The 16,923-nt window shown below is 42.8% G+C and overlaps 1 protein-coding gene across 7 annotated transcripts in view; it reads right to left on the reverse strand.

Annotated features, from left to right (window-relative positions):
- Positions 1–15,266, reverse strand: part of oga (O-GlcNAcase) — a 47,978-nt gene extending 32,712 nt beyond the window's left edge. For all 7 annotated transcript variants that reach the window (XR_011592727.1, XR_011592729.1, XR_011592726.1 and 4 more), the window contains exons 1-4: positions 14,596–15,266; positions 4,458–4,509; positions 3,683–3,780; positions 584–714 (exon numbers count right to left, since the gene is read on the reverse strand). Coding sequence is in view for 3 of the 7 variants with exons in the window: in XM_070876397.1 (XP_070732498.1) it covers positions 584–714; positions 3,683–3,780; positions 4,458–4,509; positions 14,596–14,917 (603 nt within the window). In the remaining 4 variants the exon portion in view is untranslated. The remainder of the gene's footprint in view (positions 1–583; positions 715–3,682; positions 3,781–4,457; positions 4,510–14,595) is intronic.
- Between the last annotated feature and the right edge of the window lie 1,657 nt (positions 15,267–16,923).

Consider the following 16,923-nt stretch of genomic DNA (forward strand, 5'->3'; position numbering starts at 1 on the left):
GTTTAGCAGTGTTACAGTAGAATCTAATAGGAAGTCAGAGACTGTGTTAATATAATGGTGCTGAAGAAATATCCGTGAGAGCGCGCAAGCATCAGTGAGACTTGCTGTATTTCATAAGATATTAAACTGGGGCCCCTGTCTGCCCACTCAGGTAGATGCAAAAGATCCCATGACACTATTCGAAGAAAGGTAGGCAAGCTAACGTAATCAATTTCCGTTTCAATTGACAACGTACACAAGAGGGAAAACGTGCTGATTATATCGCTTTTACAGTCTCAGAATAAGAGGTTGGCCATTTAGGACTGAGATGAGGAGCAATTCCTTCACTCAGAAGGTGGTGAATCTCTGGAATTCTCTACCCCAGAGGGCTGTGGAGGCTCAGTCGTTGAGTATATCCAAGACAGAGAACGATAGATTTTTGGATATTAAGGGATATATGGATAAAGCAGGAAAGTGGAGTTGAGGTAGAAGATCAGTCATGATCTCATGGAATGATGGAGCAGGCTCGAGGGGCTGAATGGCCGACTCCTGCTCCTAATTCTTACATGTACTTGAACAATGAATACATCATACAAACACCCACCTGATCCAATTTGCGTTTAAGGGTAGCAACCTCCTTCTGATTCGAGAATGTGATATCAAGTCCGGGAGATATGGCATAGACAAACTCAATATCGTGTTCTTTCGAAGCAGAAATTAGCTGCATCAGTTGCTCTGGAACAGAAGAGAATAGACTATAAATAACCATTAAAGAAAACAAGAAAGGGCACAGGGGCAGGGGAAAAGAGTCTCAATGCAAGGAGAGACAACCCTTGAAATAAAGCAGGGATAACTGGACAGAGAGCAGCAAAGCACTGGTGTACCAAAACATTGGTAAGGCACAAGCTTTGCACTCCCCTGCGTTATTCAGGATGAGCAGCGGCAATGTACTCTTTTCCCCCACCCCAGGACAGAAAGGAGCCAAGACCCAAAATCACCCCAGGCATACCCAGCTTGCTCCAAGGGATTCGAGAAAGGATAACCACAATTGTGACAAATCGTCCATGGCTTTAGTTAGAGGGTGACAAATACTTTGGTGCTGTCTTCACGAAGGAAGACACAAATAACCTTCCGGAAATCCTTATTAGTCAGGAAATTGCGTTAGGGAAATTGATGGGATTGAAGGCCAATAAATCCCCGGGGCCTGAAAGTCTGCATCTCAGAGTACTTAAGGAAGTAGCCTAAAAATAGTAGATGGATTGGTGATCATTTTCCAACAGTCTATCGACTCTGGATCAGTTCCTATGGACTGGAGGGTAGCTAATGTAACACCACTTTTTAAGAAAGGAGGGAGAGAAAACAGGTAATTATAGACCGGTTAGCCTGACATCAATAGTGGGAAAAATGTTGGAATCAATTATTAAAGATGAAATAGCAGCACATTTGGAAAGCAGTGACGGGATCGGTCCAAGTCAGCATGGATTTATGAAGGGGAAATCATGCTCGACAAATCTTCTAGAATTTTTTGAGGATGTAACTAGTAGAATGGACAAGGGAGAACCAGTGCATGTGGTGTATTTAGACTTTCAAAAGGCTTTTGACAAGGTCCCACACAAAAGATTGGTGTGCAAAATTAAAGCACATGATATTGGGGGTAATGTACTGACATGGATAGAGAATTGGTTGGTAGACAGGAAGCAGAGTCGGGATAAACTGGTCCTTTTCAGAATGGCAGGCAGTGACTAGTGGGGTGCCGCAGGGCTCAGTGCTGGGACCACAGCTATTTACAATACACATCAATGATTTAGATGAAGGAATTGAGTGTAATATCTCCAAGTTTGCAGATGACACTAAGCTGGGTGGCAGTGAGGAGGATGCTAAAAGGCTGCAGGGTGACTTGGACAGGTTAGGTGAGTGGGCAGATGCAATATAATGTGGATAAATGTGAGGTTATCCACTTTGGGGGCAAAAACACAAAGGCAGATTAGGAAAAGGGGAGGTGCAACAAGACCTGGGTGTCATGGCACATCAGTCATTGAAGGTTGGCATGGAGGTACAGCAGGCAGTGAAGGCGGCAAATGGTATGTTGGCCTTCATAGCTAGGGAATTTGGAGTAGGGAGGTCTTACTGCAGTTGTACAGGGCCTTGGTGAGGCCTCATCTGGAATATTGTGTTCAGTTTTGGTCTCCTAATCTGAGGAAGGACATTCTTGCTATTGAGGGAGTGCAGTGAAGGTTCACCAGACTGATTCCTGGGATGGCAGGACTGATATATGAGGAGAGACTGGATCGATTGAGCCTGTATTCACTGGAGTTTAAAAGGATGAGGGTGGAATCTCATAGAAACATATAAAATTCCGACGGGACTGGACAGGTTAGATGCAGGAAGAATGTTCCCGATGTTTGGGAAGTCCAGAACCAGGGGACATAGTCTAAGGATAAGGGGTAATCCATTTAGGACTGAGAGGAGGAGAAACTTCTTCACTCAGAGTTGTTAACCTGTGGAATTCCCTACCGCAGAGAGTTGTTGATGCCAGTTCATTGGATATATTCAAGAGGGAGTTAGATATGGCCCTTACAGCTAAAGGGATCAAGGGGTAAGGAGAGAAAGCAGAAAAGGGGTACTGAGGTGAATTATCAGCCATGATCTTATTAAATGGTGGTGCAGGCTCGAAGGGCCGAATGGCCTCCTCCTGCACCTATTTTCTATGTTTCTATGACAGACAAATAGTCATGTTTAGCAGTGTTACAGCAGAATCCAATAGGAAGTCAGAGACTGTGTTAATATTATGGCGCTGTTTCCAGAGGCAAACAAAGAGGGCCGTTGACATTGGACACCAGCTTGTCATTCCGTTGTAGTAATTTGCTGACTGGCGTCTCTACCCACAAAGGCCAGTAATGCTGTCTTCATATCGCTAGCCAATACAGGCTCCTACCCCCATCGAACAAAGTAAAATTTGTAGTGCAAACTAGGAACTTCAGCCCCAAAACTGGCAAACTACTTTCTCAATTTAAGTAATGTATTAAATAACAGCTTCACTGCTCTCTCACACAATGTAGTACAGCAAGGCAACCTCAGCACAATTGTTGCCAAACACAAACACCTTTAAGAACCCATTCTAAGAGCTAACTAAATATGCATTCCTACAGGTGCCACAAGGACAGTTTCTTCACACTAGATGAATAATACTGCTTTTAAATATCACTGCTGTATGCAAGCCTGCTTTCAATCTTACAGTGCTGGTTACAGGAAATCGAGCACAGCCGATACAAGCAGCAGGTAAAATTCAGAAGTAACACAGCAATAAAGGAGGGTTGATTATATTGGCCACAATATATCGAAATCCATTATATTTTTTTTTTAAAAAGCTATTTGTATTAAGGAGCAGGCGCCTTAATACTCAACAGCAAGTGGTGACTAATATTCAACACAGATCGATAGATTTTTGGACTCTAGGGGAATCACAGGATATGGGGATAGGGCAGGAAAGTGGAGTTGAGGTAGAAGATCAGCCATGATCTTACTGAATTGCGAAGCAGGCTTGATGGGACGTAGTATGGCCTATATCTGCTCCATTTTCTTATGTTTCTTAACTGCACCTTTGAACTTGAGACAGGGCTTTAATATAAATGGAAATGAATGTGCAAGCTAAACTGTACAACACCGTGCCTGACAACTAGGGGATCACCAGTACAGCACTTACCTGCTTCTTCAACAGAGTACATCTCCCGCCAGAACATTCTATGCTTGTAATCATCCTTTGGTGCATACAAGTATGTGTTCAATCCCCACTTGCGCATTCTGTTGAAGAGCATAACCAATATTAGATATGCAAATTATTGAGAGTATCCAGTGCTAGAGTGCTGGATACAAACTGGGATACAACACAGTTCAGGTGACTGAATTGTGAGGAAAGACTGGAAAAGACTGAGATATTCAGCCTCAAAGGCAGCTACTTAGAGGGGACCTCATGTAGTTGTTTAAAACAGTAAAACAGAAAACAGTAAACACAAGCCGAATTAGGAGAAAGACAAAAGTTCTAACTTGCAAAAAAGGAAAATTTAGGACAAATATGAAGATCTTCGCACAAGAAAGTGACCAAAACAGGGAATGAACCTCAGGGTAGGGCAGAGGAGGCAAAAACCTTGGAATCTCAAAGTCTGAGCTTACAATGGGAGAATGTAGGTTATTTCTGGATAGATGACCCAAGATGGACCAAATGCCTACAATTTTTTTTATTTTTAAATACCACTAATTCACACTATTGTAGTTACCTTAGGAGACAAGGATTCAGTTAAGGTACTTGTGTAGAAAGCAGGTACCGAAACAGACAGGTCCAAGGCTCCATTATAAAAAATTATTCAAGTGTTTCTTGTGCTATGTCAAGTGACTGCTTATTTAGCTGCACGGGGTTAAAGGGATACCCAATTTCAAAATAGAGGTGCTTAAAATAATTATTTTTAAAATGAAACTCTCACCTTCGGAACAGTTCCTTCCTCTGTTCCATGCTCCATGGGCGTCCATAAAATCCTGGAAAATAAGCAAACCAGCACGTTCAAATACAATATTAAAGACTTAAAATGGTGCACTCAGTCCCAGTTGACTATTCGGATTCTTATAACTGCCTGAAAGGTTTGATGCTGCTCGTTGAACAGCTTTAAATGTTACTAAATAGGAAATAAAAGCACAAGTACAAAGCAATATATCAAACTCATCAGCTTATTGACCAGTGAAAAGATTCACACTGCAGGATTAGCCAACCAACATTGATTGTTCAAAGCAAGAGCTACAAAATATGTATTCTACTTCATATAAAATATCAGTAAAGTCAGCCCTCTTGCCTCACATTCTGAAAGGGTGGTGGAATCAGATTCTATAGGAACCTTTAAAAAGGCAATTGGACATGTACTTGGAGGACTAATTTGCAGGGTTACGGTGAAAAAGCTGGGGAGAGTGTCTAAATTGGACAGCTCTTTCAAAGAGCCAGCATACGTACGACAAGCCGAATGGCTGTAAGATTCTGTGACATGCTTCATATTGCTCAGATCTGATTTTCAGGAGCGCTTTATGTGCACTTGCGCCGCCGAGTCACACTCTGACAGCTGCTCCTAACCTCCACAATGTAGAACAATTGTTGCCTGATAACCCAAGAACCAGAAGTTCCACGTCACCACCCAGCGTATCAATCCACCAATAAATCTGCCCTTATTGAATGTTTAACAACGTTAAACTTTGACTTATGTTTTGACCCGTGCCATAAATAGGAAAAGGTAAACTAAAATTATGCACAAATCACCAAGTCTCTTGCATGTGGTCTTATATTTACAATGAGAGCAAATACTATTGTCCCTTGATTGCCCGGGAAATCGGGTGATTAATATTTAATAAACTGAATCTTTCTGCAGTATCTAGCTCGTATCAATATTGTTTTGCTACTGCAGTGAGAGAAGTTTTAACAAATATTTTACAGCCACAGACATCCATCAATGGAAAGATAAATAGCATCGTAACACCATGGCATGATTCTAGTTGTCAATACAAGAAACTATGTTTATAGAATCATAATTGAGTTCCCAATTGCACAGTGGATAAATGTGTGTCTCAGTATGGAACTGAGCAAGCTAAAATTGGAAGGTTCTGTGCTGAATTAGTGATCTCAGAGAGGGAAGACTGTATGGAACTGAAGAAGTTATAAACACAGGAGCAGGCCATTTGGCCCATCATGTCAATTCCAGCTCTGTACTAGAACAATCCAAACTACTCCCACTGCTCTATAGAGAACCATAGAAATGTGTGTGATATAGCTGGCCTGAGTTTGGGCAGTGGGGAAATAGAATCAGCCAATCTTTCCACTCTTGTTGCTATACCCTGAACAATTGCCTCAAATCATGAGGGCCCTCCACTCCCATGTTTGGATAGCCTATGACTGATCTTTGATGTCTGGGCTCACATTTTACTTGTCAATTTGACAATGCAAATTATTGACAGTACTAATGGAACCGCATCCCAACAAGTGAGGAAAATTCAACAACTCTAATGACGTTCATTTTAACCAGAAGGAAATAGTTGAACTTGTTTTTGCTAAGTATTTTACACTTTCAAAGGGTTGTCCAGTCAGCTGCAGTTCTAACATTTTTGGATCCATTATTTTTTTTCTTTTCAAGATGCACCTTGGGAATGAATCTTAAATCCAAACCTTTCCCTTTTAAAAAAAAAGGGAAAAAGGAAATGCCAGTAGCCCCTACACTCCAGTTAACGATCTCATCCATAATACTATATGGAAATACCACGCAACAGCGAGGTGCTTTCCACAAGAAAGGAGAATCACACAGAAGATGCTTCAGCATTGGGAGAGATTCCCAAAATATCTAAATGGCCAGAATGGACAACTAAGGAGAAATGGGAGAGAATATGACAATTAATTCCTGATTCTATCAGTTTTCCATCCCAGCAGAAAGAAAGGAGGAACGGAGAGGATATATATATCACAAAAGGCTTAGGAAGCTGGTGCTCTTTTCTCTAGAAAAGGAGGAAGCTAGGGGCAACCTGATCAAGGTTTTTAAGGTTATGAAAGGGTTTGATAGGTGATATGTAGAAAAAATGTGGCCATTTGTGGGGGTCCAAAATGATAAGTCAGAAATATAAGATAGTTACCACTAATAAATCCAATAGGGGATTCAATGTCTACAAAATGGGCTGCTGCATTTCCCTACAACAGTGACTGCACTTCAAAGTACTTCATTCGCTGTAAAGCACTTTAAGACGTCCCAAGGTCAAGAAAGGCGCTATATAAATGCAATTTCTCTGATTACCAAATGTGAGGATTAGTCTGGAAATTAAGGATACTATGCTCTACAATTAAGTGCTTCCAAAGCGGTTTTCCTCTAAAGCAGGTAGAAGCAGAGATTCTTAAGGCATCCTACGTTCATTCATCCTAGTTTGTCAACAGTAATGGATTGCAATCAGAAGTGGTTTTATTTTGTTTACATACTCAAGTCTTTGGTTGAATTTCATTTCCTTGCCATGGGCATGATTTTCAGGCAGCATAATACAGTTTGTCTTGCAAATATAATCACCAAAATGGTGAGCCCGGAGGAGGATTTGAAACAATTCATTCCACCAAGAGTAGCAAGCCACCATTCTCATCAATGCCATCGCAGAAGCCAGGTACATCCCCACAGGAAGGGAATGAAATCCAGGCCACACTTGTATATCACGGCAACAGAGATTTGGGAGCAGGGAATAACACTAATAAAATTGATGTGGCAAATGTGTCTCTGGAAACAAAGCAACACACTTGTCATCAGTCCATAATGAGCTGAAATACTGCTGACCTGTACTGTTTTTCACCTATCAGGGAAGTGCTGCCAGAACATTTGTTTCTAAATGCAATTTTCGTCCATTTTATATCCTCTGAAAGCACCGTGCGAGGCAAACTTATTACATGGGCACCTACATCACAATTACAGAACTGTTAATTGTAGTTGTTGTTCCACAATATAAAATGGGGGAAATCAAGAGACATGACCAGGTTTATAACAAACAGGAACATGTGAATAAAAACTAATTTGAACAACAATTTATAGGGTATGCAGACAGCACCACATTTCCCCCAACTCCACTTCCCCTTCTCAAAGAACAGGTGAATATACAAACTCTCGTGTTTGGGTGTAGGGGAGTCCACAAAGATAAGGATAAATTGAGCTTTTCTACTTTTGAAATAGTGAAAAAAAGAATGTGCCAGAGACGGCTGGCTCTTGTAATACAGACTATAATGGTCTAAGCAGATTCCATTGGTACTGTAATGCTGCATCAGCAAATCTAATTCACCAACCGTTAGCGGAAGGGGAAAAGCAGCAGCACTCCAAGCACTTTACATACTGATCAGAACCCTTTACTAGCAATAATGCTTAATCTTGAGAGGCTTTAAAATAATTCAGAGCCAAATAGTTATATTAAGAGACATGGCAAAAGAAGCTTCGAGTGATGGGTGCTATTAGCAACAGGATTAGGTCACATTAAGTAAAATGGCCAGATGGGGAGCCATTCGGCTACAGCCTGTTCAATTACATCTGAATTACCAACAGCATTCTCAAGCAGAAGAAATTTAACAGTATTTAGGAGCTGTTGCACATGTAAAAACACCATATGGTTAGATATCAACCGAAGCAGTCAATGGGATTACAGTCTTGTAGTCACCCAGGATCATTATTTAGAATGGCACTTGCACTATGGAGTTCATAGACATGAGCAGTATTCTGTCCTGGATGTCTGATGTCACTAAGTGTTCGAACCTCGGCCGGTAATGGTGGCCCATCTAGTCAGCATAACAATAAGGATACGACTGTTGTCAACAAACCGGGAGCAGCCTGCGTATGTACGATGCCGGTTTGTCATGGGAGCAAGTTCATTAAAAAATACATTAAGCCAGGAAAGGAGATTAGTTGTCGAGAAAGCCGTAAAAATGTTAAAAAGCCAAGAAAGGAGCGGGCTGGTGAGAAAGCCAGGAACATTTTTAAACGCCAGGAAGGGAGTGGGCTGCAGAGCACTTCTCCGATCCTCTATCTGTTGTGGTGAACGTTATTTTTAAAATTTGGGACCCGACAGTTATGCGTAGAATGTTTCTGCGCAGCTTCCTGTTCGTTGGCAGGAGTCACTCCGTAACAAAATAATCACACTGCAGAATTAAGAGTCGCTACAAGTTTATGAAACAACAATTCGGCAATTCTCATTTTATAATTCATTTGAGTATTTGATTATCAACATCACCATTTGTAGATCAAGCACTTGAAAACCATTCATAGGTTCTCTAACTGGATATGGCATCACGGTTATGAAAGAACTACCTGTACTCTTCCCCCGCCAGCCCCCCCCCCCCCCCACTCCCATTTTGGAAGTCAGAAATCTTCACTTGTACCACTTTACTGATGCCACGCTCACTGCAAATATGCATGCTAAAACTCCTCAATTAAATGACCACTGGCCAACAATATACCCTTGTCTTTATGCTGGGACACTAGTTAACTACCCAGCAAGTGCACAATTTGAGTAGACACTATGCATTAATGTGAGCAGCAAGTTTACCTTAAGGTAAGTTCTTAACATTACACTGAGCAGACTTGACATCTTTATTTCAGCTCCAAAGTTACCACATTCTGCAGTATGCAGCATCAGTTTACAACCAATCACTAGTGAGAGCTTTGTTTGCTACAAATATCACATCCACATATGTAAAACATTAGCCTTTATACATATCTACTCTGTCACATAATCCTTACATAATATATATCTCTAGATCTTGATGCAGAACATTATCTCATAGGCCCTCCTTTGTTAGTGTTTTGTGATTCAAATACTATGGGCTTAAGAAACTTCAGAGCAGACATTTTGTGTGGCGTCTTGTGCCTCTATTCCTGTCATCACTGGAGTAGAACTTCAAATCATCACATCAAGGGAATTTCAAACAAAATGTCTGCCTGTGAGCTATCAAAAACCAACAGTCAAAGCGGTCAACACAATTTGTGTATCGGTATTTCCCTTATAATTCAATTACCTGAGAATTCAGTCCAAGATATTTCCTTTCAAATCTATAACCAAGTGCTCAAGATCTGCAAACCAGGGCTTTTTATTTTGATTTTACAGCAAACACATTTCTACCTACAGGAAGTTTATTACATGCCATTCCATAAAAAGTGCCCTTTTAATTTATACTGAATAAAAGACAAACAAGATTTCAAGTAAAGACCAATAATGCACAACGTTCTTTACATATTTAATTCAAGTTCTACTCATGTGAAAGAATTAATTCATCACATTGGATTAATGAGTCATTCACGCAAGTAGAACTTGGAGTTGCCAAATTTAATCGTGCTCGACATTAACAATAGTAAGACAAAGTATTTCAGTTATTTATCCATGTAAACAGAATGCACTATGCTCTGCAACAAGCCAAATTTGCTTTCATTTCTGAACAGTAAGTGTAGACACAAAGGGCCCAAGTTTCCACATGATTTGCGCCTCATTTTTAGGAGCAACTGGTGGAGAACGGACTATCTTAGAAATCGCAATTCTCCACATTTTTTTTTCTGCAGTTCTAGTCAGGTTTTTTTCTTCAAAAGGGGGCGTGTCCGGCCACTGACGCCTGATTTCAAAGTTTCCACAGTGAAAATGTACTCCAAACTAAAGTAGAATGAAGTAAGTGAAGATTTTTGTAGAACTGAAAAAACCTGTTCTACATATTAAAAAATCAGGCGTAGGTTACAAATTAGACGTCCAGAACAAGGTGGGGGGGGGGGGGGAAACTCATTAAATTCTCCAATAAATCCTTATTTATACTTCTAAAAATAAATCCAACCTGAATAAACATTTATAAGCAAAGAAAAGATTAAATAAACCATCTTCCTACCTGTGTAAAAGTGCTTCAGGTACGGAGAATTCTGCAGTCAGCCTGAGGCGCCCGTTCTTTCCCGCGGGGGGGGGGGAAGAGAGGAGAAAGAGAGAGAGGAGGGGCCCGTTCTTCCCGCCGGGGGGGGAGGGGGGTGGTGCAAGTGCTAATGTGCTTTTATTAAAAAAATGTTCAAAAATTAAACAGCTACAAAGAACTACAAAAATGGCCGAGTGCCAATGTTTTTTTCACAGAGCATGTGCGAACGCTCCAACGCGCAGCGTTGCCGGCAAGGGAAAAAAACTAATTTAAATAGTACCCGCCCCCTCCCACTTACAAAATCGGCGCGAGTGTAGGCGCCGCACCAGGCAGACAAGGAGCTGCAGAACGCTTCAGAATCGCGATTTTTCTTTTGGGCGCCGTTTTAGGCGCGAAAAACGGGCGCCCAGCTCGGAGGGGCGCCCGTTTTTTTATCGTGTGGAAACTTGGGCCCAAAGAACTGAAGGTTTCTCCAATCTCAGGACCACGATTCCAACATTCGGTTTAATAGTTGACAATTCCATTTTTTGCAACACCTCAAAGTTTCACAAACACCATGCAAGCCAATATATAGTGCTCTTCTCTACAAACATGACAAAATAGGTGTCACCTCCAAAAAGGACAGCTTTTTCAACCTCCTAGCCAAATTATCCACTAAACCAAATAAGTAATGATGGGTATGTTCATTTCTACTGTTAGATATCTCTATGCACTGGACTGGAAGAGCTAATGCAATTATGTAAACACTTGGAATACTACATCCAGTGTTGAATTGCCTGAAAGGAAGTAGAGGGAATTTTTGGAGTAGACCAAATAATCTATGACTACATAGTAAAGAAATTCACAGTATATTCAAAATGAAAAACATGTTTCATCATGGTTTGAAGTGGCAGAAACTATTCAAAGTGAACATTCATACACATCTTCAAATTAATTTCCAATATTTGACAATGATGGGGTCAATCTAGACACCAAGGGGTGAAGTTTCGGGCCACGCCTAGAACGGCGCAGCCCCGACCTGGACACCCGTTTTTCGCGCCCGAAAGTGCGTAAAAAAAAACCTTCAGATTCTCCGGCTCCCTGCAGGTCCTTTGGAGCTTGGCACGGCGCGCACAGAGCAGCTGGGGGGGGGGGGGCGGAGCAAGAGTGTAGCGCCGATTCTAGAAGTGGTGGGGGCGGGGCTAATTTAAATGAGATAACGTCGTGCCAGCAGCCTTGCGCGTGCGCATTGGAGCGCGCGCATAAACATTGGCACTCGGCCATTTTTAAAGGGACTTGAAGAAAAGTGTTGATTTGAAGGCTGCTTATTTGCTGTTTCTTCGGCTGCTGTCGAGCCACTGCCGCCGCCCCTATCGCGTGGCCGAATGGCCTCAGTCCCCTTCGCAGCTCGAAGGCTGCCTGTTTGCTGTTTCTTTGGCTGCCGTGGAGCCAGTGACGCCGCCCCTGTCTCCTATATGGAAGGAAGGCCTGCCTGAAGCACCGCAGCTCGAAGGCTGCTTGCTGCCGCTGTTGGGATGCCGTCGAGTCATTGACGCCACCCGTCTCCAACATAGAAGGCCTGCCTGAAGCACCGCAGCTCGAAGGCTGCTGCTGCTTCACACAGAACATTGAATATTTTGTCTTTGCTTTGTTTATAATTTTTTATTCAGGGTGGCTCTTTATTTGTATAAGTAAGACTGTTGAATGTTTGTAGAATGTAATTACTTCCCACCCACCCCACCACGTTTCCTACGCCTGATTTGTAACCTACGCCTGATTTGTAAAGTGTAGGCAAGGTTTTTTTGAGCGTACAAAAATCTGCACTTACTCCATTCTAAGTTAGTTTGGAGTAAGTTTTCACTGCCTAAACTTTCAAAACAGGCAAAAGTGGCCAGACATGCCCACTTTTGAAAAAATATTCTGTTCCAAAGTGAAACTGTTCTAATTGACTAGCAAACTAAATTGACTAGCAAACTAAATGGCGAGAATTGCAATTTCTAAGATACTCCATTCTAAACCAGTTGCTCCAAAAAAAACAGGAGCAACTCAAGCCGAAACTTGACCCCCAAGAATCAAGGAAGTTCCTTAAGGTTCACATGCATAATAAAATCAAACTCACAAAAATGGATCGATTTTTCTGAAAAATGCACTTGACAAACGGAGCTCAAGTAAATTTAATCACTCCCCGGCAATGGATTTTTACCGAGGAAACCATTCAAATGTCCTTCACCTTTTATACTCTCTGACAAACTCAAGCACTACAACTTAGTTCAAACACATTTTGGACTAAGACAACCTGAAAAATCAAAGCACTATTTAAAATAACACACCAGAAAATATCACATGCATTTCAAATGGAACATTCTTTTAAGGTGGAATTATGGAAATAAACAATGTATTCTGCAAATTGGAAGATTATGCGCATTCACTAAATCCTCCACAATAGTCCCATTGAGTATTCCCTTATCACCAAGCAATTGACTCGACAGTTTAGGACTAAAGATCTCTAGTTATCCTTTTCAGATGAGATATTTACAGCATGGACATGAGGAGATATTTACAGCATTTTCCATTTATTAAACAGGCATAACAAATTTCTGGCATGATTAGTAGAAATTGTCCACATTGCTACATTACCCGATGGAGAAAGCTCACATTCCACACATCAAATACCCCAAACCTCCCTCAATCTCACCACCCACTGCATGACATAATCCCTATCGGAAAAAAATCATAACTCATCAAAGAATAGAGATAGCTTTTCACAGGGAAAGTACACCATCAATAATAAACTAACACACTATAATGAAAAAGATAAAACACTCATGTATTGCACACTATGGACAATTATTATACAGTTCTTAACATTTAAAAACTGGTTTTATTAATATGGATTCTGCCCAATTCTCTCTCCCCCTCCTCTCTCTTTTCTCCAAGTGACTTTTGGGACTATCACCAGCATCCACACTTTCCAGGAAAGCTCTGGGGAAGGGTGGATGTCAAGTTCAATTGCAGCACCCTCGATGGGTGCAATTAACTCAGCACATGTCAGGGATTAACTGTGGGACTGCCTGGTCTATAGACCAGACAATATATTGACCCAGTCAGACATCAAAGGGTTTTTCTGGGAGGAGAAAAGGGAAACTAGTCAACCCCATAATATATGGGCAGGGGCTCAATTCCAGCTCTTGCATGTCATTAGATCAGATTAACAAACCCAAGGACCAATTACCCCCTGAAATGGTCTTGATGTCTGGAGGATAGCCAAACCTTTCCCATCTGTGTTCACTGGGGACAGAGGATATTATTGTGATGTCACAAGCAGCCCTTATCCCAGTGGCATCCACACAGAAAAGAGCCCAACACCAGCACAAACCACACTTTCCACACCGAGTCAAAGCTTAAAAATAAACTTTAACCAAGTTGGGAGCAGGAAAATCTTAATGGTTTGTGTCAGTACACAGGGGTGGAGAGGGGGTGTTTAAATTAAATCCCAGATATGAGGGGTTGACTTATGAAGATAGGTTGAGCCTATACTCATTGGAATTCAAAAGAATGAGAGGTGATCTTATCGAAACATAAGGTGAGGGGGCTTGACAAGGTAGACTCATAGGGGAAACTAAAGGACATAGTCTCAGAATAAGAGGCTGCCCATTTAAAACTGAGATGAGGAGGAATTTCTTCTCAGGAGGGTTGTAAACCTGTGGAATTCTCTGCCCCAGAGAGCTGTGGAGGCTGGGTCATTGAGGGCCGATAGACAGATATTTGAGCAATAAGGGAGTAAAGGTTTATGGGGAGCGGGCAGGGAAGTGGAGCAGAGCCCATGATCAGATCAGCCATTTTTTTGGGGGGGGGTTAAATTAAACCCCACTAGTTTTAAATGGGATGGGGGGGTTAAATCAAACCCCACTAGTTTTAAATGGGATGGGGGGGGGGGGGTTAAATCAAACCCCACTAGTTTTAAATGGGATGGGGGGGGGGTTAAATCAAACCCCACTAGTTTTAAATGGGATGGGGGGGGTTAAATCAAACCCCACTAGTTTTAAATGGGATTGGGGGGGGGGGGGGGGGGTTAAATCAAACCCCACTAGTGTTAAATGGGATGGGGGGGGGGGGGTTAAATTAAACCCCACTAGTTTTAAATTGGGGGGGAGAAAGAGAAAGGAGAAAGAGGATAAATTTCAACCCGCTCATTGCAATTGATAAATCCTCACCTTCTACCACGCCGCAGAGGAAGCGGAACCGCTTCTGGTCGCCGGCAGGCTCGGGGCGCTGGGGCAGCGGGAGGGTGTCCGGGCCGCCGTTCGCCGTGTCCTGGAGGAGGAGCGGGTCGGTGGCGGAGGGCTCGGCGGCGGGGGGTCCGCCGGGCGGGGCCGTTTGCTCGGGTTCGGACCCGGGCACTGCCGGTACCGGTGCGGGAGCAGGTGGTGGTGGAGGTCCGGCGGGCGGCGAGAATGCGGCGTTACCCTCCTGCTCCTCCTCTTCTGCTTCGTCCTCCGCAGGCCCAGCCCCGGCCGCCTTCTCTTTCTGCACCATCGTCAAGACCCGGCGCCAGCGGCGCTTCACCTCACACAATGTCCACCTCAACACAAATTTTTTTTTTTAAAAACAATAAAATACAAATGGAAACAAATTAAAGTGCGATGGGTTGTGAAAGGAGAAGCGGACGGGTTGATTTTGAGAGGATTATAAAAGGCTGATTGCTGGACTTTCTCCTCAGAGTTGCCGCCGCTCTCGCGCTTCCGTCCCTTGTTGTCCAGCAATGCATTCTGGGATGGCGGCCCGCGCACGCGCAGTCGCAGCCTCAGCCTCCCAACCGCCCCAAAAAACGATTATTTTTTCTTCCGACACTCTTCTTCCCGGCGCCGCTGCCCTTAGCACGGCGAAAATCTATCGCCCGGCCGTTTATTATCGCTCTTTGCCCTCGGCGGTGGTCGACTGCGCATGCGCCCCGCTGTGGGCTGATGGAAATGAGCGCCCTTTCGCCGCTTGCGATGCATATTAATATATCGCTTCTCGGTCCGGCTCGGCCGCTGATGTTTATTTTCTATTTTTCGGCCCCTCGATTAAAAAAAAAGTAGGTGTTTGTTGTCGCGCAGAGGGTGCTGGGAGCTGGACGCGACACCGTTGCGCATGTGCCGAAACCGCCTTAAACCAGTGTCAACCGGTTTGTTAAAACGCCCATGTTTTTAAATTCGCAAAACGAAAACCCTTTGCGTTTGGAAAAAATGTCTCCTTTTAGTGAACAGTAGCTGTTTTGCTTTAACTATTTGCAGCTTTTTGTAGTGGTTTCGGTCACGGCGTTGTTTTATTCCCTTTTCTTCCCCTCCCTTCCCTTTCTCCGGGACCGCCATTTCAAAAGCTGTCGTGCTGCGTTACGATTCTGCGCGTGCGCGCGCGCGCAGCCGGTCCAGGTATGTGTTCGCGCAGTCGCTGTTCCTACGGAGGCAGAGCGATGGCGATGCATGCGCAGTTTGCCGAATCCAAGTTTTAATCCCGCGCATGTGCAGTCTAACCAACATCCAGTGACCTATTTCTGAAGCAGAGGGGAGGATATATATTTTTAAAAGAGTCGCTCATTTGTTATTTAACCCTGCTCCTTCAGCAATTTCCATAGCAACTGACCTCTGTTTTTACTCCTCCAATCATTAACGTCCTTATCATTTGGATAAAACCTGTTTCCCATTTAATGGGGCAGTGTACTCATGGGGGAGAGGTAAATATTCAACAAACTTTTTTTGTGAGAAGAAATGACAACATCTAATCTTTGGATCAGAAGGGACTATTCAACTGTTTTTCAATGTAACTGTGGAGTTGCAGTCTCTTTGTAAAAAGAAAGTCAAACCTTTTTCAATGAAGGTACTTTCCCTTTAAGCCTGGCAACTCCCTTGTCCTTCTGAGTTCATTGCTGAGCCAGGTTTGACTCCCAAATGTAATTCTCTATCCAATGGTTTCATCACGTGAGTCAGCACAAATTTACCAAACTTGAATTTTGTAGAGAAAAAACAATTTTTTAGCAGATATACCCTCACCCCCACCCCAAGCCACAATTCAACACAAGTGAAGTGGAAGATCTAGGCAAGCATGAAACGGCTAAAAGCAAATAAATCCCCAGGGATAGATGGAATTTATCCCAGTGTGTCGAGAGATGAGCAAGATTTACAAGAGCACCAACCATCATTATGAAGACGTCTTTCTTTCCTCCCCTCCCCCTTTCCCTGCCTCTGTACTTGCTTAAAATCTGTTACATCTCTACCCTTTTCCAATTCTGATGAAAGATCAACAACTTGAAACGTTAACCGAGCTTCTCTCTCCACAGATGCTGCCTGACCTGCTGAGTATTTCTAGCATTTTCTGTTTATATTTCAGAATTTCCAGCATCCACAGTATTTTGCTTTTGTATTAGTCTTTGATTCACTGCCACTTCTCTTCCAGGACTGTCCACTTCTGTCTGATGGAAATTCCATTTGTCTCTTTTACCTTGTTCATCTTCATTGCTTTCTATTTCCCTTTTCGTGTTTGATCGGGTATCTCTTCCTCCC

Source organism: Pristiophorus japonicus, chromosome 3 (assembly GCF_044704955.1).
Source record: "Pristiophorus japonicus isolate sPriJap1 chromosome 3, sPriJap1.hap1, whole genome shotgun sequence".
NCBI lineage: Eukaryota > Metazoa > Chordata > Chondrichthyes > Pristiophoridae > Pristiophorus > Pristiophorus japonicus.